The sequence below is a fragment of the Trachurus japonicus genome, chromosome 1 (genome assembly GCF_045865225.1).
Source record: "Trachurus japonicus isolate A0001 chromosome 1, Traja_1.0".
Classification (NCBI taxonomy): domain Eukaryota; kingdom Metazoa; phylum Chordata; class Actinopteri; order Carangiformes; family Carangidae; genus Trachurus; species Trachurus japonicus.
In genome coordinates this window covers 41201981-41228212 of record NC_140907.1, presented here as the reverse complement: position 1 = coordinate 41228212, position 26232 = coordinate 41201981, and the positions used below count along the sequence as shown (strand labels likewise).

Genomic DNA, 26232 nt, shown 5'->3' with positions numbered 1-26232 from the left:
GTGGGCGGGGCTAGAGGCGGAGCTTACTGGAGTGGAAGGGGCTGCTGGGCCCTTGCGGCGAGTCGAACACGCTGCCTACATCAGTAGAGCTGGATGCGGCCGAGGCGGGGGGCGGGGTCAGCGGCGTGCGGGGGGAGTTGGGGGCCGACACGGCGCCGCCCTCGGCCTCGCTGTCGGGGATGCGGCTGTAGCTGATCTTCCTCGGCTCGTTCTGCAGCGGCGTCGGGTGCCTCATGGTGCCGGGCCGCGCCGACGTCGGACGGATCCCCGGAGACTTCAGAGGACACGTGTACTTCTTCACCTGGACACACGGGGGAGACAAACTGGTGTTAAAGGGATAGTTCACCCAAAATAGAAATTTCACTCATTATCTAAGATAAGAAGACTTTATTGTCCAATGGTTTAAAAACACAGTGGAAAGTTGCCTTTCGCATCTTGGTAGTCAGCCAACGATAACAGCAGGACACATCTAGCACAGTAACAATAAAATAAATAAACACATGAAATACAACAATACAGTATCATACAACAGCTGCTTTATTGCACGTCTGTCCGTCCTGGGTGAGGGATCCCTCCTCTGTTGCTCACCCTGAGGTTTCTCCGATTTTTCCCTGTTAAAAGGGTTTTCCATGGAGTTTTTCCTCAGTGGATGTGAGGGTCTAAGGACAGAGGATGTTGTTACGATGCCATGTAAAGCCCTTTGAGACAAACTGTTTGTAAAAACGGGCTATACAAATAAAATTGCCTTGCCTTGCCTTGCCTTGCCTGCGGTTTCACTGTAGCTCAAAGTTCACCTGAAGATGCTCTGGTTCAGGATTTCCACTGCAGACGGCACAAATGACTTTTTGTACCCTGCTTTTTTAGCTAAGGGAACTCTGAGCCTCCTTCCCGATGGCATCAAAACAAATGCGAAGTTGACCCTCATGTGGACTAAGGGCTGGGAGAAGTTTCAGAGTCCTCCGTGGCTTCTCTGAGTTACAGGGGGTCTCGGCGTAGCAGTGCATGTCCATATAACGGTTGCAAATGGATACCAACTGGCTTCGTAACAAAAAGACACACCAAAAAACATCCAGATACCTCCATAGTGCTCATCTGTAATGTCCGTCTTGTATTGAAGCCCCGAAATGAGAAATTGTCCCTATCCCTTTAAAGTGGTGACACTTACGAATCGAGGTAACGATCGTGCGTTGCGAGGTTCGATCTCCAGAGACTTGTTGAACAGGTGGTCGGCGAAGTCCTTCTCCGACAGGTCCTCCATCGGGTTCAGGTTCTCAAAGAACTTCTGCTCCAGAACACAAAGACACGTCACCGCTAGAGAAAGCATCCGATTGGTCGTCTGGTCCTGTCTGGACTGAACAGACTCATCAAACTCATCAAATACACAATCCAACAACTCCACAACGCTCTGGTGGACAAGTTGTGAGCTGCACATTCACCACGCTATGAGATAATAACACAACGTTACCACACAGAGTTGTTTTAGAGGGAAATTCATGCAAAACCACTGATGCGCGTTGCCTTCAGGGACAGTTTTTCATCAAGCAGTCTCTGTATTTACCTCTCAGCTCACGGCTCTGCTCCGCCGTTCTAAAAATAGCTTGTACCGACAATTAAAGGTAACAAACCTCCTGCTATAACTATAGGGATTATGGTGATGGGACAATTTGAATAAATGCTGAACTATCCCTTTAAATACAATTAAATAAGGTAGTGGCTTCTGTTTTTTATTTTTATTATCGTGGTACGAATCAGCATTGAGAAATCTAGAAATGTTCTGTTGAGGTTGTAAACCGTGCCGGGCGGCGGACTGACCCGGATGTCGCTCTCCACCCTCAGGCAGTACGGCTGGTTCTGGTACTGCTGGATCTCCCCGGTGATCTCCGCCACCTTCCGCCTCTTGCTGAAGTTGATCAGGTCTTTGCCGTGTCGGCGCAGGAAGTCGGGGTTTCCCTCCTCCGTCTTCAGGATGTTGGTCAGGTAGATTCCTGTAGGACACACAGAGGCATCATCACCCGAGCCTCGTTCGGCCCCGAGCCTCGAGAGCGTTCGGCCTCGAGAGCGTTCGGCCCTGAGCCTCGAGAGCGTTCGGCCCCGAGGGCGTTCGGCCCCGAGCCTCGTTCGGCCCCGAGCCTCGAGAGCGTTCGGCCCCGAGAGCGTTCGGCCCCGAGGGCGTTCGGCCCCGAGCCTCGTTCGGCCCCGAGCCTCGAGAGCGTTCGGCCCCGAGGCGTTCGGCCCCGAGCCTCGAGAGCGTTCGGCCCCGAGGCGTTCGGCCCCGAGCCTCGAGGGTCAGGGTTAGAGGAGCGTTTCGGCCCGAGAGCGTTCGGCCCAGAGCCTCAAGAGCCTCAGGCCCCGAGCCTCGAGAGCCTCAAGAGCGTTCAGCCCCGAGCTTAGAGGGCGCTCGGCCCCGAGCCTCGAGAGCGTTCGGCCTCGAGAGTGTTCGGCCCTGAGCCTCGAGAGCGTTCGGCCCCGAGAGCGTTCGGCCCCGAGGGCGTTCGGCCCCGAGCCTCGAGAGCGTTCGGCCCCGAGGGCGTTCGGCCCCGAGGGCGTTCGGCCCCGAGCCTCGAGGGTCAGGGTTAGAGGAGCGTTTCGGCCCAGAGCCTCAAGAGCCTCAGGCCCCGAGCCTCGAGAGCCTCAAGAGCGTTCAGCCCCGAGCTTAGAGGGCGCTCGGCCCCGAGCCTCGAGAGCGTTCGGCCTCGAGAGTGTTCGGCCCCGAGCCTCGAGAGCGTTCGGCCCCGAGCCTCGAGAGCGTTCGGCCCCGAGCCTCGAGAGCGTTCGGCCTCGAGAGCGTTCGGCCCCGAGCCTCGAGAGCGTTCGGCCCCGAGCCTCGAGAGCGTTCGAGCCTCGAGAGCGTTCGGCCCCGAGCCTCGAGAGCGTTCGAGCCTCGAGAGCGTTCGAGCCTCGAGAGCGTTCGGCCCCGAGCCTCGAGAGCGTTCGAGCCTCGAGAGCGTTCGGCCTCGAGAGCGTTCGGCCCCGAGCCTCGAGAGCGTTCGAGCCTCGAGAGCGTTCGGCTCCGAGCCTCGAGAGCGTTCGAGCCTCGAGAGCGTTCGGCCCCGAGCCTCGAGAGCGTTCGAGCCTCGAGAGCGTTCGGCCCCGAGCCTCGAGAGCGTTCGAGCCTCGAGAGCGTTCGGCCCCGAGCCTCGAGAGCGTTCGGCCCGAGCCTCGAGAGCGTTCGAGCCTCGAGAGCGTTCGGCCCCCGAGCCTCAAGAGCCTCAGGCCCCGAGCCTCGAGAGCGTTCGAGCCTCGAGAGCGTTCGGCCCCGAGCCTCGAGAGCGTTCGAGCCTCGAGAGCGTTCGGCCCCCGAGCCTCAAGAGCGTTCGGCCCCGAGCCTCGAGAGCGTTCGAGCCTCGAGAGCGTTCGGCCCCGAGCCTCGAGAGCGTTCGAGCCTCGAGAGCGTTCGGCCCCGAGCCTCGAGAGCGTTCGAGCCTCGAGAGCGTTCGGCCCCGAGCCTCGAGAGCGTTCGGCCCCGAGCCTCGAGAGCGTTCGGCCCCGAGCCTCGAGAGCGTTCGAGCCTCGAGAGCGTTCGAGCCTCGAGAGCGTTCGGCCCCGAGCCTCGAGAGCGTTCGGCCTCGAGAGCGGCTGAGTGTGTTGGACCGTACCAAAGAAGGGCACGCAGGGGGGGTTGATGGAGCGCAGCTTGGCCAAGTACTTCTTGTAGTGATCTTCACTCAGCTCGTGAGCTTCCTCCAGGATCTTTCTCTGTCGACTCGGAATTTGCTGAAAGCAGAAAGCAAACCTGTTTGTTTGTGCAGCTGTTCCACACTGTAAAAAGTCAAAATCTTTCCAAGAATATTTGTCTTATTTCTTGTCAAAATGTCTTATTTCTAGTCAAAACTAAACTCTTTCCACTTAAAATAAGACTCATCACCGAAAAATTTACTTGTTTTTAGACCATTTTCATTTGTTTCAAACTAATTTTTACTTGAAATAAGTAGAAAAATCTGCCAGTGAAAGCAAGTTTTTTGTTCTTGTAATAAGAAAGAAAAACTTGCTCCACTATCAGATTTTTCTACTTATTCCAAGTGAAAATCTGCTTGAAAGAAGTAAAAAGTGTCTAAAAACAAGCTGCTTTTAATGTGATGAGTCTGATTTTAAGTAGAATGAGGTTTGTTTTTGACTAGAAATAAGACAAATATTCTTGGTAAGATATTTGAGTTCTTGCAGCTGTTCCAGATGTTGCCCGGAGCTTTTAGCAGCTGTTCCAGATGTTGCAGCTGTTCCAGATGTTGCAGCTGTTCCAGATGTTGCAGCTGTTGGTCCTCTCACCTCGAAGGTGTGGTCCAGCCTGTAGACCGGAGAGGAGTTCATGGCGCTGACGACCTCCAAGACGCCGTTGAAGTTGTTGAGCTCCTGAAACACCTGAAGGATCTCGATGATGCGCGACACGACGGCCACGCGCTCCTCCAGGTTCTCCGTCTCCACGATGCACCTGCAGAGACACGACACACCTGAGACCTGAGGGGGAGGGGCGTCGTCATGGCGACCGGGGCTCAGGTGGGTTAGGGGGCGGGGCCTTACTTCTCCAACCACAGCGTGAGGTTGGTGGTGTGGCGGATCATCCTCAGCAGGTTGGGAGAGTGGAGCTCCTTGTCCTCTTTGGTCCAGACGCTGCCGACGAGCTCCGAGGGCTGCACCGCCCTGAGGGACAGACAGGTAGACAGGTGAGACAGGTAGAGAGGGCTGCACCGCCCTGAGGGACAGACAGGTAGACAGGTGAGACAGGTAGAGAGGGCTGCACCGCCCTGAGGGACAGACAGGTAGACAGGTGAGGACAGGTAGAGAGGGCTGCACCGCCCTGAGGACAGACAGGTAGACAGGTGAGACAGGTAGAGAGGGCTGCACCGCCCTGAGGGACAGACAGGTAGACAGGTGAGACAGGTAGAGAGGGCTGCACCGCCCTGAGGACAGACAGGTAGACAGGTGAGACAGGTAGAGAGGGCTGCACCGCCCTGAGGGACAGACAGGTAGACAGGTGAGACAGGTAGAGAGGGCTGCACCGCCCTGAGGGACAGACAGGTAGACAGGTGAGACAGGTAGAGAGGGCTGCACCGCCCTGAGGGACAGACAGGTAGACAGGTGAGACAGGTAGAGAGGGCTGCACCGCCCTGAGGGACAGACAGGTAGACAGGTGAGACAGGTAGAGAGGGCTGCACCGCCCTGAGGGACAGACAGGTAGACAGGTGAGACAGGTAGAGAGGGCTGCACCGCCCTGAGGACAGACAGGTAGACAGGTGAGACAGGTAGAGAGGGCTGCACCGCCCTGAGGGACAGACAGGTAGACAGGTGAGACAGGTAGAGAGGGCTGCACCGCCCTGAGGGACAGACAGGTAGACAGACAGGTAGACAGACAGGTAGAGAGGGCTGCACCGCCCTGAGGGACAGACAGGTAGACAGGTGAGACAGGTAGAGAGGGCTGCACCGCCCTGAGGGACAGACAGGTAGACAGGTGAGACAGACAGGTAGAGAGGGCTGCACCGCCCTGAGGGACAGACAGGTAGACAGGTGAGACAGGTAGAGAGGGCTGCACCGCCCTGAGGGACAGACAGGTAGACAGGTGAGACAGGTAGAGAGGGCTGCACCGCCCTGAGGGACAGACAGGTAGACAGGTGAGACAGGTAGAGAGGGCTGCACCGCCCTGAGGGACAGACAGGTAGACAGACAGGTGAGACAGGTAGAGAGGGCTGCACCGCCCTGAGGGACAGACAGGTAGACAGGTGAGACAGGTAGAGAGGGCTGCACCGCCCTGAGGGACAGACAGGTAGACAGACAGGTGAGACAGACAGGTAGACAGACAGGTAGAGAGGGCTGCACCGCCCTGAGGGACAGACAGGTAGACAGGTGAGACAGGTAGAGAGGGCTGCACCGCCCTGAGGGACAGACAGGTAGACAGGTGAGACAGGTAGAGAGGGCTGCACCGCCCTGAGGGACAGACAGGTAGACAGACAGGTGAGACAGACAGGTAGAGAGGGCTGCACCGCCCTGAGGGACAGACAGGTAGAGAGACAGACAGGTGAGACAGACAGGTAGAGACAGACAGGTGAGACAGGTAGAGACAGACAGGTAAGAACCAGCTCCGAGGGCTGCACCGCCCTGAGAGACAGACAGGTAGAGAGGTGAGACAGGTAGAGAGACAGGTGCGAGCCAGCTAGGTGTGAGACAGACAGACAGACAGACAGACAGACAGACAGACAGACAGACAGACAGACAGACAGACAGACAGACAGACAGACAGACAGGTGTGAGCCAGCCAGGTGTGAGACAGACAGGTAAGAGACAGACAGACAGGTGTGAGCCAGCCAGGTGTGTAACAGACACGTAAGAGACAGACAGACAGACAGACAGACAGACAGACAGACAGACAGACGGACGGACGGACGGACGGACAGACAGACAGACAGACAGGTGCGAGCCAGCCAGGTGTGTTAACAGCCAGGTGTGTAACAGACAGGTGTGTTAACAGGTGTGAGACAGACAGACAGACAGACAGGTGTGAGCCAGCCAGGTGTGTTAACAGATGTGAGCCAGCCAGGTGTGTAACAGACAGGTGTGTTAACAGGTGCGAGCCAGCCAGGTGTGTAACAGGTGCGAGCCAGCCAGGTGTGTAACAGACAGGTGTGTAACAGACAGGTGTGTTAACAGGTGTGAGACAGACAGACAGACAGACAGGTGTGAGCCAGCCAGGTGTGTTAACAGATGTGAGCCAGCCAGGTGTGTAACAGACAGGTGTGTTAACAGGTGCGAGCCAGCCAGGTGTGTAACAGACAGGTGTGTAACAGACAGGTGTGTTAACAGACAGGTGCGAGCCAGCCAGGTGCGAGCCAGCCAGGTGTGTAACAGACAGGTGTGTTAACAGGTGCGAGCCAGCCAGGTGTGTAACAGACAGGTGTGTTAACAGGTGCGAGCCAGCCAGGTGTGTAACAGACAGGTGTGTTAACAGGTGCGAGCCAGCCAGGTGTGTAACAGGTGCGAGCCAGCCAGGTGTGTAACAGACAGGTGTGTTAACAGACAGGTGCGAGCCAGCCAGGTGTGTAACAGGTGTGTAACAGCCAGGTGCGAGCCAGCCAGGTGTGTAACAGGTGCGAGCCAGCCAGGTGTGTAACAGACAGGTGTGTAACAGAAAGGTGTGTTAACAGACAGGTGCGAGCCAGCCAGGTGTGTAACAGCCAGGTGCGAGCCAGCCAGGTGCGTACCTGTAGAAGTCGGACTCGAGCAGCGTGAGCTGCCGGCCGATCTCGATGGGGTGCAGCGTCATGAGGTCGAAGGTCTCGGTGTTTCCCGGTTTACAGATGTGCCACTCGACGGGCGGCGGAGAGTTCTGGAAGGTGATGCTGTGGCTGGGAACGCCGGGAACGCTGGGAACGCTGGCGACGCTCACCTGCACCTGCTTCTTCCTCTGGATGATCTTAGTGATCGACTCCACCCACTTCCTCATCGCCTTGCCTGCAACACACAACGCCATTGTCGGGGAAGTTTTTAGCTAGGGGCGGCAGTGGCTCATGCGGTAGAGCGGGTCGTCCAATAATCAGAGGGTCGGCGGTTCGAATCCCGCTCTCTCCCAGTCTCTGTCGTAGTGTCCTTGGGCCAGACACCTAACCCAACTTGCCTTGTGTGAATGCGTATGAATGATCATGGTGGTGGTCGGAGGGGCCGTTTGGCGCGAAATGGCAGCCACGCTTCCGTCAGTCTGCCCCAGGGCAGCTGTGGCTACACACGTAGTTTACCACCACCGGTGTGAATGTGTATGAATGAATAATGGTTACTGTACGCGCTTTGGGTATCGGGTAACGGTAGAAAAGCGCTATATAAATGTAATCCATATTAGTTGTTTGCTGTTGGTGAATAATGAAATACTCGACGACATTGAAAATGAGGGCAACCTCAATGTCCCTCGAGAATAAATAAAGGTTATAATAAAAATAGAGACTTCGCCGGCCGACATTGTTTTTTTTTGTTTTCAAGAGGTGTGTAATGTACCGAGGCGTAGAACAACATGTTGTCAAATGGTTAGTTCTGTAAGAGGAACTCAGCACTGGAATAAGTTACCACCACACATCAGAAACTGCAACAACTACTTACTCTTTAAAAAAAATCTCAAACATTGGTTAAAAACAAATCAGACATGTACTCATATAGCTTAAATACTGTTTAAATCTGATGTCTGTTCCCGGGCCTGTATGGTATATTGTTCTTTAACTGTGGGTTAAAATTGTCTGTTCTTATTTTGTATGTCTACGTCTGTTTTGCCTTGATATTGTCTGTCTGTGTTCTGTCCTGTAATTGTCCATTGTATGACTTGTCATCACAAGGTTTTAAAGTCTTCTGTGTTTATGTTTTTTAGAAACCTGCCTTGGGACTGCGGCTGCTAAGTCCGGCACATTTACACTGATGCTTAATGCGTCAGTGTTGATGAATGTGCACTGTCCCAATTCAATAAATAAAGAAATGAAATGACATCCTGGGATGCGATTAAGAGCTCTAATCAACACAATTTAAAATACAAAAGGGTTTGAGTATATCATGAGAAAGTGAGAGGTTGGGTGTCAAGGTCTAGACATTAAAATACACAAATCGGTAGTAAACAAAGGGAGATCTGAGACCTTGGAGGGAAAGCAGGGGGTGGGGACGTCTCAAGTGATTAAAACAAAGGAATATTCAGATTTACCATCACACCGTCCACCTGCGACTCTGCTGTCCTCACCACATACATACTCCAGGTGAGGACAGAGTCTCACCTGGACAGTTCAACCTGTCCCCAACCTGCAGGGACTCGTGCTGCTTTCATCAACAACAATCATGACGTAATATCGTCTTCAACGAACCTTCATCATGCAGCGTAAATGGTCACGTGACGATAACGGTAATAAAATATATGATGTAACACTGTTGACGAGTAAAAACGAGACTAAATGTAGTTTACAGAATAAAAACTCTGATAAAACGTCTCTTCGTCTTCGTCGACCAAAACCAGACTAAACGATGGCGTGAGGTCACAGGCGTGATGTCACAGGTGTGATGTAACAGCTGTGAGGTCACAGCTGGTGACATCACAGCTGTGAGGTCAGAGGTGTGATGTCACCGGCGTGAGGCGTTCAGGGTCGTACCTCTGACTGAAGCGATGAAATCCTCCAGCTGCCTCAGCAGGTGAGAGTCTCTCTCAAAGTCGTAGAAGTGATGCTCCACCCAGTGGCGGCACACGTTCAGCACTCTGAAACACAGTATGAGATTATATATATAATATCCTTATATAACATTATATATATACATTATCCTAATATAATACTATAATAATATTATTTATATAAAACCCTAATATAATATAATGATGATATAATGTGAATATGGGACCAGGTGTAGACCAGGTGTAGTCTCCTACCTGAGCTGCACCGGCTGAACGAACTCTTTGCGGAAGCGTTTGAGCTCGGCGCTGAGCGGCTGCTCTCCTCCCTCCAACGGGTCGACCTCGCTGGGCCGCGGCTCAGGGATCTCGAACCTGCACACACAGGAGGACGCCTCGTTAACACACGTACGCCTCGTTAGCACACGTACGCCTCGTTAACACACGTACGCCTCGTTAGCACACGTACGCCTCGTTAACACACGTACGCCTCGTTAACACACGTACGCCTCGTTAACACACGTACGCCTCGTTAACACACGTACGCCTCGTTAGCACACGTACGCCTCGTTAACACACGTACACGTACGCCTCGTTAACACACGTACGCCTCGCTAACACACGTACGCCTCGTTAGCACACGTACGCCTCGTTAACACACGTACGCCTCGTTAACACACGTACGCCTCGTTAACACAGGTGGACGCCTTGTTAACACACGTACGCCTCGTTAGCACACGTACGCCTCGTTAAAACACGTACGCCTCGTTAACACACGTACGCCTCGTTAGCACACGTACGCCTCGTTAACACACGTACGCCTCGTTAACACACGTATGCCTCGTTAACACAGGTGGACGCCTTGTTAACACACGTACGCCTCGTTAGCACAGGTACGCCTCGTTAACACACGTACGCCTCGTTAACACACGTACGCCTCGTTAACACAGGAGGACGCCTCGTTAACACACGTACGCCTCGTTAACACACGTACGCCTCGTTAACACACGTACGCCTCGTTAACACAGGAGGACGCCTCGTTAGCACACGTACGCCTCGTTAACACACGTACGCCTCGTTAGCACACGTACGCCTCGTTAACACACGTACGCCTCGTTAACACACGTACGCCTCGTTAGCACACGTACGCCTCGTTAACACACGTACGCCTCGTTAACACACGTACGCCTCGTTAACACACGTACGCCTCGTTAGCACACGTACACGTACGCCTCGTTAACACACGTACACGTACGCCTCGTTAGCACACGTACGCCTCGTTAACACACGTACGCCTCGTTAGCACACGTACGCCTCGTTAACACACGTACGCCTCGTTAACACACGTACACGTACGCCTCGTTAACACACGTACGCCTCGTTAACACACGTACGCCTCGTTAACACACGTACACGTACGCCTCGTTAACACACGTACGCCTCGTTAACACACGTACACGTACGCCTCGTTAACACACGTACGCCTCGTTAACACACGTACACGTACGCCTCGTTAACACACGTACGCCTCGTTAACACACGTACGCCTCGTTAACACACGTACACGTACGCCTCGTTAACACACGTACGCCTCGTTAGCACACGTACGCCTCGTTAACACACGTACGCCTCGTTAACACACGTACGCCTCGTTAACACACGTACGCCTCGTTAACACACGTACGCCTCGTTAGCACACGTACGCCTCGTTAACACACGTACGCCTCGTTAACACACGTACACGTACGCCTCGTTAGCACACGTACGCCTCGTTAACACACGTACGCCTCGTTAGCACACGTACGCCTCGTTAACACACGTACGCCTCGTTAACACACGTACGCCTCGTTAACACACGTACGCCTCGTTAGCACACGTACGCCTCGTTAACACACGTACGCCTCGTTAACACACATACGCCTCGTTAACACTTATGTCTATTATTGTGTGAAGCGCTGTGATTGGCTGCTCTGCTGTGATTGGCTGCTCTGCTGTGATTGGCTGCTCTGCTGTGTGGAGCGCTGTGATTGGCTGGTTGATGTGTGGAGCGCTGTGATTGGCTGGTTGATGTATGGAGCGCTGTGATTGGCTGGTTGATGTGTGGAGCGCTGTGATTGGCTGCTCTGCTGTGATTGGCTGCACTGCTGTGTGAAGCGCTGTGATTGGCTGCTCTGCTGTGATTGGCTGCTCTGCTGTGATTGGCTGCACTGCTGTGTGAAGCGCTGTGATTGGCTGCTCTGCTGTGATTGGCTGGTTGATGTGTGGAGCGCTGTGATTGGCTGCTCTGCTGTGATTGGCTGGTTGATGTGTGGAGCGCTGTGATTGGCTGCTCACCGCTCCATCAGCAGGTCCAGCAGCTCCTGAGGTTTACAGAACGACCGGTAGGTCGTCAGGAACGTCCGCACGAAGTTCGGATCTGAAACAGGAAGGAGGAGATCAATAAAACCATCAATACAGATCAAAACCATCAATACCGATCAAGTCAACACAGACCAGGACCGGGACTGGGACCGGGACCGGGACCAGGACCAGGACCAGGGGCCTCATGTATCAATGTTGCGTACACACAATAAAGTGGCGTACGTCATCTTCCACGCCAACGTTCAGATGAATCAAAGTGAAATGACGGTGGAAACGTGCGGCGGCCCACAGCTTCATAGTGAACACACGTTTCTACAGCTGCTGTTGCTTTGGCACTTAGAGGTGAAGCTGAGAAACTGTTAATAATGTGAAAACAATCAGTCCTCAGAGTAATGTGCACATCACAGACACATTTATGAACAACCATCCTCGTGTTGCAGTTAGACAGGTGGATATAAAAGCAGCACGCGCAAAGTGCTGCAGGAAATACATCAGCTTTAGTCTTAAGATGCAGATGCTGCAGTGTGAAGTCACTGCATCAAGTACATCGTCTGCTTTCATCTGGGACAACAGCCGTCGTCTGCTTCACGTTCACCTTTATATCACACACACACACTCATCACACACACACGCTCCCACTCCCCTTTGTGATGGTGCTGAAGGACGGCAAAAAAAAGAAAAGAAAAGATGTTTACGTGGCTCAACTTCATCGAGGAGCACCTTCAACTCAAATGTAGTTAAACTGCTGTTCCTCACAGTTTGTCATGGCTTTATCTGACCGAGAAGAGAAGGGAATCTATGGTGCAGGCCTTATTTACATTGATTTGCATATTTAAATGGAGGTGTGGTCAGGGAGGAGTTCTTCTACATGTGGCTCAGTTCCACGTTGACTGGGATGAACAAAAGAAAAGTGCTTAGATCCATGCGTACACACACTTTGATACATCTGATTTGTTTTGTGCGTACGACAGTTTCTGGATTCTAGCGTACGCCGTGTTTCAGTAGTAGTACACGAAGCCCCTGTGTGTGTGTGTGTGTGTGTGTGTGTGTGTGTGTGTGTGTGTGTGGTCTGGTCTGGTCTGTCAGAAACCTCCTAACCCTCTGAGCAGCTGGATTCCTGTGCTCTGATTGGCCGGTGGTGATGACATCACACCACTGTGAAAACACTGAGAGGAAACGAAGAGGAGACGCCTCGCTAACAATCAGACAGGAAACACACACACACACACACTGAGCCAACAGGTTCCATCCAGCTGTTTACATTCTGACTATGTGCAGAGCGTTGTGTATTATTATTATCAACAGTCATTTATTATTAGTAGTAATAGTAGTAGTAGTAGTATGTTTTTATTATTCGTACTGTGTTTTTAAAGTATTACTGCTCTATGTTGTGGCCGGTGACGTGTCGATGTCTTGATGATGGTTTTTGTCTTGTGTTTGTGATGCTTTCTGCTAATCCAATCTCCCTGGGGACAGAAATAAAGACTGAAGTGAACGTAACGTTGGCGTTGAGTCGGGGTAAAAACTAGGGCTGCCCCCGATGCCCCTGATGCCCCTGATGCCCCCGACCAAAGGTTTTGTTGGTCCCCCAACATGGCCCCCCCCCTCTCACGGCAGCACCCGCTAGTCGTTGAAAACAGCGGTGACACGTGTTTCCACGTCCAGGGTTTCCCCCAGTGTATTATAAGCCTGGCGGGCTGCCAGGTCTTACTTGCCCCTCCGCCAGGCTAAACATCGTTTATTAATTTTTTTTAAATCAGTTTTTATACTCCATAGACACGTGATCAGGTGTCTTCTTCATCACCTGACATTCGTCGCGCCTAACGGGACACGTCACGGACATCATGCTCCTCAGACCGCAGCTATGATCAGCCCGCTGCTTCACCAGCTGACCGGGAGGAACGCACCGAGTCCACGTTAACGTGAGCCGGCGTCAGATTATACAGTAATTTACTGTTGTGTGTCTCTTTGGGCTTGATTTGGGACCAACTGCCTCTATGAGCGAAACGTTTCCTTTGTCTCTTATCCTGACGAAGATCCACTGGGAACGTTGATCTATAAAAACACTCAAGGAGCTTTACACAGCGTAACTAGCGGCCTTCTGCGACTCACCAGCGTACATGTGGAAGGTGAAGGTGACTCTACATGTGGAAGGTGACTCGGTGACTCACCGGCGTACATGTGGAAGGTGAAGGTGACTCTACATGTGGAAGGTGAAGGTGACTCTACATGTGGAAGGTGAAGGTGACTCTACATGTGGAAGGTGAAGGTGACTCTACATGTGGAAGGTGACTCTACATGTGGAAGGTGAAGGTGACTCTACATGTGGAAGGTGACTTACCGGCGTACATGTGGAAGGTGACTCTACATGTGGAAGGTGACTCTACATGTGGAAGGTGAAGGTGAAGGTGACTCTACATGTGGAAGGTGAAGGTGAAGGTGACTCTACATGTGGAAGGTGAAGGTGACTCACCAGCGTACATGTGGAAGGTGAAGGTGACTCTACATGTGGAAGGTGACTCGGTGACTTACCGGCGTACATGTGGAAGGTGACTCTACATGTGGAAGGTGACTCGGTGACTTACCGGCGTACATGTGGAAGGTGACTCTACATGTGGAAGGTGAAGGTGACTCTACATGTGGAAGGTGAAGGTGACTCTACATGTGGAAGGTGAAGGTGACTCAGCGACTCACCGGCGTACATGTGGAAGGTGAAGGTGACTTACCGGCGTACATGTGGAAGGTGAAGGTGACTTACCGGCGTACATGTGGAAGGTGACTCTACATGTGGAAGGTGAAGGTGACTTACCGGCGTACATGTGGAAGGTGAAGGTGACTCTACATGTGGAAGGTGACTCAGCGACTCACCGGCGTACATGTGGAAGGTGACTCTACATGTGGAAGGTGACTCTACATGTGGAAGGTGACTCTACATGTGGAAGGTGAAGGTGACTTACCGGCGTACATGTGGAAGGTGAGCCTCTCGATCAGCTTCAGCACCGTGCCGGCCTTGACGATGGGGATCCCCGACTTGGACTGGACGTTCTCCTCGAACACGACGTTCTCCTCGGAGTCGGGCCGGGCGAAGCGGTACACGTCGGCGCCCGGCAGCCTCATCTGCTCCTCCTTCTCCTCCTGCAGCATGGCCGAGTCCAGCATGCGCTCCAGCGTGCTGCGGTACTGCAGCGAGATCAGAGCCGCCATCCAGCCGTTCTTCTCCTCCGCAGACTTGGCCGCGAACACCACGCTGTTCCCGTCCTGAAAGTCAAGTTTGGAGTTTTTATTGTTGCACAAAGTTAAAAGAATACAACATAAAACATGGTAGGTAACAGTAGCACAGTGCAGGGAGAGGCAAAAAGACACAAGGGGCTTATTTTATTTTTAAGCCTCCACCTTATATTACAGTTTAATGTGAAAAAACACAAAATAACATGAAAAAATTAAACTACTAGGGATGGGAATTGATAAGATTTTTAGGATTCCAATTCCATTTTCGATTCTGCTTAACGATTCGGTTCTTTATCGATTCTCTTATCGATTCTCATTTGGAAACAACAAACGTTGTTCACGTTTGTACCAGGGCTGCCCCCAAATAGTCGACCAAGCATTATCGACCAAAAAGTCATTAGTCGACCTAAATTTCAACATTTGGAGGTGTGGTTTGTCAAAACTAAGTCAAAATCAATATGACTGAACCATGTGAAAGGTTGAAGGGCTTTAAAATAGTTTTTCTCTCTACACGGCGGGTCCCTGCGGCTGCGATGTCGCTGATCGTTTTGAGCAACTTGATGTTGTTACAGACGTGTCTGGTTTGGAGACTCAGACGTGAAAGCACGTAGGCGATCACTGCTGTTTTCAACGAGCAGCGGGTGTTACCATGACGATCCCCGTCCCAAAGCACTCACTGCACTGCAAAAACTCAAATATCTCACCAAGAATATTTGTCTCATTTCTAGTCAAAACTAATCTCATTCTACTTAAAATAAGACTCATCACATTAAAAGCAGCTTGTTTTTAGACACTTTTTACTTCTTTAAGCAGATTTTCACTTGAAATAAGTAGAAAAATCTGATAGTGGAGCAAGTTTTTCTTTCTTATTACAAACACAAAAAACCTGCTTTCACTGGCAGATTTTTCTACTTATTTCAAGTGAAAGTGAACATTCTTCTGTTGTCGTTTTACAACAAACTGCTGATTTCTCTTCATGAACCATGATGTGTTAAACAGGTAGAGGACAGATTTTTTTCTCATGGCACAATTCAAACGGATCACGAAATAAAACTTTGACTCCCGTTCACTCACATGGAGACTTTTTCAGAGTTGAGTTCCCATGGCGACGTTACTTCCTGCTTCCGCTTAGGCTCTCTATTAGTAACTCATGAGCAGCAACAACAACAGTAGGTGCGTTTCCATTACCCCTTGAAATGCGCAAAACCTAAATATCGAAATGAAAAACTGGTAATGGAAACACCTACATTTAGAAAAAACTCTCAAATATCGCTAAAAAGTTTTTATGCTCTCATGAGGTGGTTTTAGAGACGTATCGATACAAACGTGTATCGCAAAAGTGTAATGGAAACACTTTTTTTGCTTTTCTACACGTCACCGGCGTCAGCGGAGTTGTGTGTGTCCAGCTGTGTTGGTTTATGTAACTTGAGGGGACGAATGAACCACATGTTTGTTGTCATGCATTGCTGCCGGCGCCACACGGGCTTTTGCCTTTCAGCAATCAAGCGCTGTTTTTGTCTTTGTTAAAAACAATAACAGCAACAGCTGTAGGCAGCTGAGATCGCTGTGCCGTCACCATAGAAACGCAAGACGCATTACGGCTCATTCGCAAAATACCTTTCAATGGAAACACCCGCAAATAGCAAATTGCACTTTTTCGAAGTTTCAGAAATATCGCTTTTATTTTGCGAAAATCTGTAATGGAAACGCAGCTGTTGCTAGTGATAATACCTTGAGGATGATCTCGAAGGCGTGGCGGTACTCCCCCTCCTTGTCGTCCTTGTCGTTGATCTGGACCTTCCTCATGAAGAACTTCTCCTTCAGCCGGTACTCGGCGGCCGAGCCCGAGCCCGAGCCGGGCAGCCGCGGCGGCCCGTGGTTGGACTTGCAGCAGATCATCAGGCCGTCGAACAGGAAGATGTGGCGCTCGTGCTTCGCCCCGACGCGCGTCAGCGTTCCCTCCATGATGAACTCGTTGCAGCACTGGCCGATGTCCTTCCCCTCCCAGCCGTCGATGTTCCTCTGGATCTCATTCATCTTCTTGATGGCCAGGTGCTTCCCCTTCATCTGGTGGCTGTAGAAACGACACGCCGACTCGCTGAGGAGCAGGGGGAGGAGAGGAGGAGGAAGAACAAGGAGGAGGAGGAGAAGGAGAAGAAGAAGGAAGAGAAGAAGGAGAAGATAAAGGTGGAGAAGAAGCAGAGGAACAAGATGGAGAAGGAAAAGAAGAAGTCAATTAATCAGGACTGAACTCAGTAACAAAAGGCGCGTTTCCATTGCAGGAACTTGGGGGTAACTTTACGGGACCAGCCCCCTTTGGTGAGTGTTTCCACTGCAGGAACTTCCCCCACAGGGCTGAACTCTATTACTCTAGTAATCTATTACTCTAGTCCACCAGTAATCTATAGGTGTGTTTCCACTGCAGGAACCTCCCCCACAGGGCTGAACTCTATTACTCTAGTAATCTATTACTCTAGTCCACCAGTAATCTATAGGTGTGTTTCCACTGCAGGAACCTCCCCCACAGGGCCATTTACAGGAACTTTTACGGGGGCCAACGGAGTACCTACTCCAGGGTAGGTACTCCGTTGGCCCTGAAAAGCTCCTGGGTGGGGCTCGAGGTTAACCCGGCACTGATTGGCTAAAGCTAGAGCAGCTCTGACGCTACCAGAAAGCACCAAAACAACTGGCAGAAGGGGAGCATTAGCCTAGCAGACACCGCTGTAAACAACAAGAAAACAGCAGGAAGATGTAACAAATGGACCGACGGTGAGGTGCAGACATTGATTGCAGTCTACAGCACCGAGGAGATTCAGAGGGTTTGAGTCATCGCGGCCAAATGAAAATATCAGCGCACCTCGACACACTGGGGATCCATCACGCCACAAAACAACGCCGTGAAAAGTAAAAATAAAAACTCAAGCAGGATTACAATCAGCCGCCATGTGCACAAACACACAAACCAGAAACGCGGCTACCGCCTCAGCTCCTTCCATCCTTCTTCGTTGTTGTTATGATTTTTGTGCATGTGCTTGTGACCTGCCTGGGTGACGTCACGGTCCAAACTGATCGAAACTCATGACGTGGCCGCGGGGTCCGACTCTGCAGTGGAAACACGGCCAGTGAGAGGACGGTTCCTGTAGAAGTTCCTACCCCCTCCCTTTACCAGGAACTCCTGCAGTGGAAACACGGCTAAAGTTCTCTTCTTTTGTCTCGCTTTCTTTTCTTTCTTTCTTTTTGAGTTTTTGCAGTGTGCAGCCAATCAGAAAGCGTTGCGTCCAGAGACTGTTCAGGCTTTGGGGATGGAGAGTTTAATGAGTTTAATGAGTTTAATGAGTTTACTGGACCTCAGACTGAGAGCAGAGAGGGAGAGGAGCAGGAGGTAGAGAGGTAGAGAGGTAGAGAGGAGCAGGAGGTAGAGAGGTAGAGAGGAGCAGGAGGTAGAGAGGTAGAGAGGAGCAGGAGGTAGAGAGGTAGAGAGGAGCAGGAGGTAGAGAGGTAGAGAGGTAGAGAGGAGCAGGAGGTAGAGAGGTAGAGAGGAGCAAGAGGTAGAGAGGTAGAGAGGAGCAGGAGGTAGAGAGGTAGAGAGGTAGAGAGGAGCAGGAGGTAGAGAGGTAGAGAGGTAGAGAGGTAGAGAGGTAGAGAGGAGCAGGAGGTAGAGAGGTAGAGAGGTAGAGAGGAGCAGGAGGTAGAGAGGTAGAGAGGAGCAGGAGGTAGAGAGGTAGAGAGGTAGAGAGGAGCAGGAGGTAGAGAGGTAGAGAGGTAGAGAGGTAGAGAGGAGCAGGAGGTAGAGAGGAGCAGGAGGTAGAGAGGTAGAGAGGTAGAGAGGAGCAGGAGGTAGAGAGGTAGAGAGGAGCAGGAGGTAGAGAGGTAGAGAGGTAGAGAGGAGCAGGAGGTAGAGAGGTAGAGAGGTAGAGAGGAGCAGGAGGTAGAGAGGTAGAGAGGTAGAGAGGTAGAGAGGAGCAGGAGGTAGAGAGGTAGAGAGGTAGAGAGGAGCAGGAGGTAGAGAGGTAGAGAGGTAGAGAGGTAGAGAGGAGCAGGAGGTAGAGAGGTAGAGAGGTAGAGAGGAGCAGGAGGTAGAGAGGTAGAGAGGAGCAGGAGGTAGAGAGGTAGAGAGGTAGAGAGGTAGAGAGGAGCAGGAGGTAGAGAGGTAGAGAGGTAGAGAGGTAGAGAGGAGCAGGAGGTAGAGAGGTAGAGAGGTAGAGAGGTAGAGAGGTAGATAGGTAGAGAGGAGCAGGAGGTAGAGAGGTAGAGAGGAGCAGGAGGTAGAGAGGTAGAGAGGTAGAGAGGTAGAGAGGTAGAGAGGAGCAGGAGGTAGAGAGGTAGAGAGGTAGAGAGGTAGAGAGGTAGAGAGGAGCAGGAGGTAGAGAGGTAGAGAGGAGCAGGAGGTAGAGAGGTAGAGAGGTAGAGAGGTAGAGAGGTAGAGAGGAGCAGGAGGTAGAGAGGTAGAGAGGAGCAGGAGGTAGAGAGGTAGAGAGGAGCAGGAGGGAGAGAGGTAGAGAGGTAGAGAGGAGCAGGAGGGAGAGAGGTAGAGAGGTAGAGAGGAGCAGGAGGTAGAGAGGTAGAGAGGTAGAGAGGAGCAGGAGGGAGAGAGGTAGAGAGGTAGAGAGGAGCAGGAGGTAGAGAGGTAGAGAGGTAGAGAGGTAGAGAGGAGCAGGAGGTAGAGAGGTAGAGAGGTAGAGAGGAGCAGGAGGTAGAGAGGTAGAGAGGAGCAGGAGGTAGAGAGGTAGAGAGGTAGAGAGGAGCAGGAGGTAGAGAGGAGCAGGAGGTAGAGAGGTAGAGAGGTAGAGAGGAGCAGGAGGTAGAGAGGTAGAGAGGTAGAGAGGAGCAGGAGGTAGAGAGGTAGAGAGGAGCAGGAGGTAGAGAGGTAGAGAGGTAGAGAGGAGCAGGAGGTAGAGAGGTAGAGAGGTAGAGAGGAGCAGGAGGTAGAGAGGTAGAGAGGTAGAGAGGAGCAGGAGGTAGAGAGGTAGAGAGGAGCAGGAGGTAGAGAGGTAGAGAGGTAGAGAGGTAGAGAGGTAGAGAGGAGCAGGAGGTAGAGAGGTAGAGAGGTAGAGAGGTAGAGAGGTAGAGAGGAGCAGGAGGTAGAGAGGTAGAGAGGAGCAGGAGGTAGAGAGGTAGAGAGGTAGAGAGGAGCAGGAGGTAGAGAGGTAGAGAGGTAGAGAGGTAGAGAGGAGCAGGAGGGAGAGAGGTAGAGAGGTAGAGAGGAGCAGGAGGGAGAGAGGTAGAGAGGTAGAGAGGAGCAGGAGGTAGAGAGGTAGAGAGGTAGAGAGGAGCAGGAGGGAGAGAGGTAGAGAGGTAGAGAGGTAGAGAGGTAGAGAGGTAGAGAGGTAGAGAGGTAGAGAGGAGCAGGAGGTAGAGAGGTAGAGAGGTAGAGAGGAGCAGGAGGTAGAGAGGTAGAGAGGTAGAGAGGTAGAGAGGTAGAGAGGAGCAGGAGGTAGAGAGGTAGAGAGGAGCAGGAGGGAGAGAGGTAGAGAGGTAGAGAGGAGCAGGAGGGAGAGAGGTAGAGAGGTAGAGAGGTAGAGAGGTAGAGAGGAGCAGGAGGTAGAGAGGTAGAGAGGTAGAGAGGAGCAGGAGGTAGAGAGGTAGAGAGGTAGAGAGGTAGAGAGGTAGAGAGGAGCAGGAGGTAGAGAGGTAGAGAGGAGCAGGAGGTAGAGAGGTAGAGAGGTAGAGAGGAGCAGGAGGTAGAGAGGTAGAGAGGTAGAGAGGTAGAGAGGAGCAGGAGGTAGAGAGGTAGAGAGGTAGAGAGGAGCAGGAGGTAGAGAGGTAGAGAGGTAGAGAGGTAGAGAGGTAGAGAGGTAGAGAGGTAGAGAGGTAGAGAGGAGCAGGAGGTAGAGAGGTAGAGAGGTAGAGAGGAGCAGGAGGTAGAGAGGTAGAGAGGTAGAGAGGAGCAGGAGGTAGAGAGGTAGAGAGGTAGAGAGGTAGAGAGGTAGAGAGGTAGAGAGGTAGAGAGGTAGAGAGGTAGAGAGGTAGAGAGGAGCAGGAGGTAGAGAGGTAGAGAGGAGCAGGAGGTAGAGAGGTAGAGAGGTAGAGAGGAGCAGGAGGTAGAGAGGTAGAGAGGTAGAGAGGTAGAGAGGTAGAGAGGTAGAGAGGTAGAGAGGTAGAGAGGTAGAGAGGTAGAGAGGAGTCAAGCCCAGTACGGTTTAGTAAATGAGCTGAGTCGTCTGGTGTGGAGGGAAGTCCAGTCTATAGGTTGTATATGTCAGTGGTTCTCAACTGGTGGGTCGGGACCCAGAAGAGGGTCTAGACCCGTTCTGGATGGGTCGCAGACAGCTGGTCAAAAAAGCAAATAATATTTAATGCACATGTGATGTTGGACATGTCTTTTATTTAGAAAAATAACTTATTTTGAAAGGCACGAGACACGTGAACACATGCAGTTGTAATGCTCCTCCTCACTTTCTGATTATTTGCTCCATTTGCTCTGAATGCAAAGATCTCAGTTTCTTATTAATGTGGCCTGATGCAGTGAATCTGGTTTTGTTTTGTGGGTCTTTATTTTGTGCAGTTTGATATTTATTCACTTTAGTGAACATGCTCTGAATGCAGAGATGCATTAGAAGTCAAATATATCGTTTTGTTGGTCTCCATTTTGTGCAGTTTGATATTTTTTTATTCACTTCCGTACATGCAGTTGTCATGGTAACTCCTCAGTTTCATTCATGTGCTCTGAAATGCACTTTGCTCAATAAAGAGCTAAATGAGTTTTTAAAGGCTTTAAAAAAAAATCTTGGTTTGAATTCTATAAAAGTGGGTCGAGACTTAATGACCATGGGAACATGTGCAGCCCAGAGTGAGACTAGTGGAGAACCTCGTGGCCAATCGGATGTCAGAGTGGTGGAGAGGGAACAGTTCCCTGAGGCTGGAGTGAGACGCCGTCCTGTAGATAGAGTCGCCATAGTCAAATATGGGCAGAACGGTCATTTTGACAAGTGTGTGCCTCGCTGAACGGGTGAAGTATCATAAAAAAGCATCTCTAATCACAAACACCCCCCTCCCATCACTTAATTCACTTCACTTCACCATAAACGCACAACAACAAGAGCACATAAGATCATCTCTGATCCAACACACCCAGGTAACCACCTGCTCCTACTGTCGCCCTCTGGCAGACGCTTTAGGTCCATTTCAACTAAAACAACCCGGCTTTTGTCCCACCGCCATCAGACTACTGAACTCCACTCATCTCCAAACTCCGTCTGTGTTAAAGGGATAGTCTGTATGTAAATGTCTGGTCTGATGTTGATGTCTGCTCATGTATGTTAAATGTATAACTGATGTCTGTTGCCACACAGTAGCTACTATGCTGCGCTGCCACTATGCTGCGCCGAAAGCAACTTCTGCCGACTTGTTGTGCAGTCCTTAATAAATGAATTGAATTGAATTGAGGAGGCCTTGTTGTTGCGATGTAGGAAGCTCAGACGAACTTTGACTCTTGACTGCAGGTGTTTGATGTGGGTGTTGAAGGAGAGAGACGAGTCCAACGAGTCCAACCACAGGCCGAGGGATTTATAGATTTATAACAGCTCACTAACTCAGTTCAGTTCAGTTCAGTTCAGTTCAGTTCAGTTCAGTTCAGTTCAGTTCAGTTCAGAGCCGTCGGCTCAGAGGATTTTAGAGGCAAAACCACCTCAGACTGCAGTCATCATCACATGGCTGCTGTTGTCTCAGGTAAAGACCAGCAGTGACGTACACAGCTACAGCAAAAGCAACACAACAAAGCTCACATGTAGAAATATGGACTTTCTCATTGTTACTATGTTTACTGTTAGATCATGATTTCTGTTGCTCAGTGTCCTCTGTTGATAATTATGGTCTGTGTTTTTAGATTAGTCTGCTACTGTCTTGATGTTGTGTCATGCACTTGGTTTTATCTCATACTGTTGATATTATGGTCTGTATTTTTAGAACAGCCGCCTATGGACTGGTGTTGAAACATCTGGTCTGTCCACTGGAACAGTCTCAATGTATCTGTGATGTCCATATCAAATAAATTAACATAAACATAAAACTGCGCTCTGATTGGACGTCTCTGCCTGTGGTGTGGGTCAACACAGCAGGAAGTGAGGTCACAGCAGGAAGTGAGGTCACAGCAGGAAGTGACATCATCATCATCATCATGTACTAGGTTTCATCCGGTCCTTTCAAAATAAAATCCTCCAATGATGTTTGAGTTAAGAGGAGCTGGGTACAAGTACTTGAGTACACCTTAAAGGGTAATTACCGTTTTTTTTACAACCTGGACCTTATTTCTATCATAAACTCCGATCATTTCCTCCCCCAGATAACTTTGGTGTCATTCCAAGTGGTTGTGATGAAATGAGCTCCAGCCGAGAGGCGCGTATATCCGTATAATGGAGTCTACAGCCTCTAAATAACACATTATCTGCAGAGAAACTCCTTCATTTCACCAATATTTAGTTCTGATAGGCTAGTGCTATTCCCCTCTGAGTCCGGGGTTAGCTGTTATCAACATCCGACCTACTGACCTCTGGCCTGGATGATGCACTGCAAAAACTCAAAATCTTACCAAGAATATTTGTCTTATTTCTAGTCAAAACTAATCTCATTCTACTTAAAATAAGACTCATCACATTAAAAAGCAGCTTGTTTTTAGACACTTTTTACTTCTTTCAAGCAGATTTTCACTTGAAATAAGTAGAAAAATCTGATAGTGGAGCAAGTTTTTCTTTCTTATTACAAACACAAAAAACTTGCTTTCACTGGCAGATTTTTCTACTTATTTCAAGTGAAAATGATCTAAAAACAAGTTACTTTTTAGGCGATGGGTCTTATTTTCAATAGAAATGAGACATTTTGACAAGAAAAAGGGCAAATATTCTTGGAAAGATTTTGAGTTTTTGCAGTGTGTGTCATCTCTGAGCGCTGCCCGGCTCATTCTGATAATAATCATTCTGCTTCGGCATCCGGGTCCATTTTTATCTCAACTAGCCGGAGCTTTAGAGAGATGACATCATCCAGGTCAGAGGTCAGTAGGTCGGATGTTGATAACAGCTAACCCCGGACTCAGAGGGGAATAGCACTAGCCTATCAGAACTACATATTGGTGAAATGAAGGAGTTTCTCTGCAGATAATGTGTTATTTAGAGGCTGCATTCTCTCAGTGTGGAGCAGCTGAACACAGTGACCTGCTCCTTTATCTGGAGCCAGTTCAGACCAGTCGCTCAGTTTCACTAATCAGTTTACAACATAAACCCCTGAGGTATGAACTACCACACTCTCACTGCCTCCATCTGCCTCCATCTACCTCATCTAAAACCTGCCTTCTCCTTCTACGCCCCCACACCGATGGAATAAATTACAAAACTCACTGGAAATCGATAGACTGATCTCACTTGAGGCTTCAGAAACCCACTTCTCACCACAGCTTTGAGGCTCAGACTCAGACGTGCACTTTGCTTCAGTTGGTGATTTTACTGTTTTCATAACTGTATTTCATTGTGTTGTATTGATGTTTGATTGTCTGTTTGATTATCTCTGTGATGCTACAGGGTCTCTCAATGGATCTACACTGTTAAATAAAGGTTAAATAAATAAATGCCTCCATCTACCTCCATCTACCTCCATCTACCTCCATCTACCTCCATCTACCTCCAACTACCTCCAACTGCCTCCAACTACCTCCATCTACCTCCATCTACCTCCAACTGCTTCCATCTACCTCCATCTACCTCCAACTGCCTCCAACTACCTCCATCTACCTCCATCTACCTCCAACTGCTTCCATCTACCTCCAACTACCTCCATCTACCTCCAACTACCTCCATCTACCTCCAACTACCTCCATCTACCTCCATCTACCTCCATCTACCTCCAACTACCTCCAACTACCTCCATCTACCTCCAACTACCTCCATCTACCTCCAACTGCTTCCATCTACCTCCAACTGCTTCCATCTACCTCCAACTACCTCCATCTACCTCCAACTACCTCCATCTACCTCCATCTACCTCCATCTACCTCCAACTACCTCCATCTACCTCCAACTACCTCCATCTACCTCCATCTACCTCCATCTACCTCCATCTACCTCCATCTACCTCCAACTACCTCCATCTACCTCCAACTGCTTCCATCTACCTCCAACTACCTCCATCTACCTCCAACTGCTTCCATCTACCTCCAACTGCTCCCAACTACCTCCATCTACCTCCAACTACCTCCATCTACCTCCAACTGCTTCCATCTACCTCCAACTACCTCCATCTACCTCCAACTGCTTCCATCTACCTCCATCTACCTCCAACTGCTCCCAACTACCTCCAACTGCTTCCATCTACCTCCAACTACCTCCATCTACCTCCATCTACCTCCATCTACCTCCAACTACCTCCAACTACCTCCATCTACCTCCAACTACCTCCATCTACCTCCATCTACCTCCATCTACCTCCAACTACCTCCAACTACCTCCATCTACCTCCAACTACCTCCAACTGCTCCCAACTACCTCCATCTACCTCCAACTGCTTCCATCTACCTCCAACTACCTCCATCTACCTCCAACTGCTTCCATCTACCTCCAACTACCTCCATCTACCTCCAACTGCTTCCATCTACCTCCAACTGCTCCCAACTACCTCCATCTGCTTCCAACTACCTCCAACTGCTTCCAACTACCTCCATCTACCTCCATCTACCTCCATCTACCTCCATCTGCTTCCAACTACCTCCATCTACCTCCATCTGCTTCCAACTACCTCCAACTACCTCCATCTACCTCCATCTACCTCCAACTGCTTCCAACTACCTCCATCTACCTCCATCTACCTCCATCTACCTCCAACTGCTCCCAACTACCTCCATCTGCTTCCAACTACCTCCATCTACCTCCATCTGCTTCCAACTACCTCCAACTACCTCCATCTACCTCCATCTACCTCCAACTGCTTCCATCTACCTCCAACTACCTCCATCTACCTCCAACTGCTTCCATCTACCTCCATCTACCTCCATCTACCTCCAACTGCTCCCAACTACCTCCATCTGCTTCCAACTACCTCCAACTGCTTCCAACTACCTCCAACTACCTCCATCTACCTCCAACTGCTTCCAACTACCTCCAACTACCTCCATCTACCTCCAACTACCTCCATCTACCTCCAACTGCTTCCAACTACCTCCAACTACCTCCATCTACCTCCATCTACCTCCATCTACCTCCAACTGCTTCCATCTACCTCCATCTACCTCCATCTACCTCCAACTGCTCCCAACTACCTCCATCTGCTTCCAACTACCTCCAACTGCTTCCAACTACCTCCAACTACCTACATCTACCTCCAACTGCTTCCAACTACCTCCAACTACCTCCATCTACCTCCATCTACCTCCATCTACCTCCAACTGCTCCCAACTACCTCCATCTGCTTCCAACTACCTCCATCTACCTCCATCTGCTTCCAACTACCTCCAACTACCTCCATCTACCACCATCTACCTCCAACTGCTTCCAACTACCTCCATCTACCTCCATCTGCTTCCAACTACCTCCAACTACCTCCATCTACCA

The 26232-nt window shown here is 50.7% G+C and overlaps 1 protein-coding gene across 1 annotated transcript in view; it reads right to left on the bottom strand.

Annotated features, from left to right (window-relative positions):
* Positions 1 to 26232, bottom strand: part of sos1 (son of sevenless homolog 1 (Drosophila)) — a 70081-nt gene that overhangs the window by 7071 nt on the left and 36778 nt on the right. The window contains exons 11-22 of the mRNA XM_085788269.1: positions 16433 to 16799; positions 14431 to 14731; positions 11447 to 11528; positions 9371 to 9487; positions 9099 to 9202; positions 7188 to 7437; positions 4516 to 4635; positions 4264 to 4426; positions 3597 to 3714; positions 1813 to 1985; positions 1166 to 1282; positions 28 to 301 (exon numbers count right to left, since the gene is read on the bottom strand). Of these exons, the coding sequence (XP_085644395.1) occupies positions 28 to 301; positions 1166 to 1282; positions 1813 to 1985; positions 3597 to 3714; positions 4264 to 4426; positions 4516 to 4635; positions 7188 to 7437; positions 9099 to 9202; positions 9371 to 9487; positions 11447 to 11528; positions 14431 to 14731; positions 16433 to 16799 (2186 nt within the window). The remainder of the gene's footprint in view (positions 1 to 27; positions 302 to 1165; positions 1283 to 1812; positions 1986 to 3596; positions 3715 to 4263; positions 4427 to 4515; positions 4636 to 7187; positions 7438 to 9098; positions 9203 to 9370; positions 9488 to 11446; positions 11529 to 14430; positions 14732 to 16432; positions 16800 to 26232) is intronic.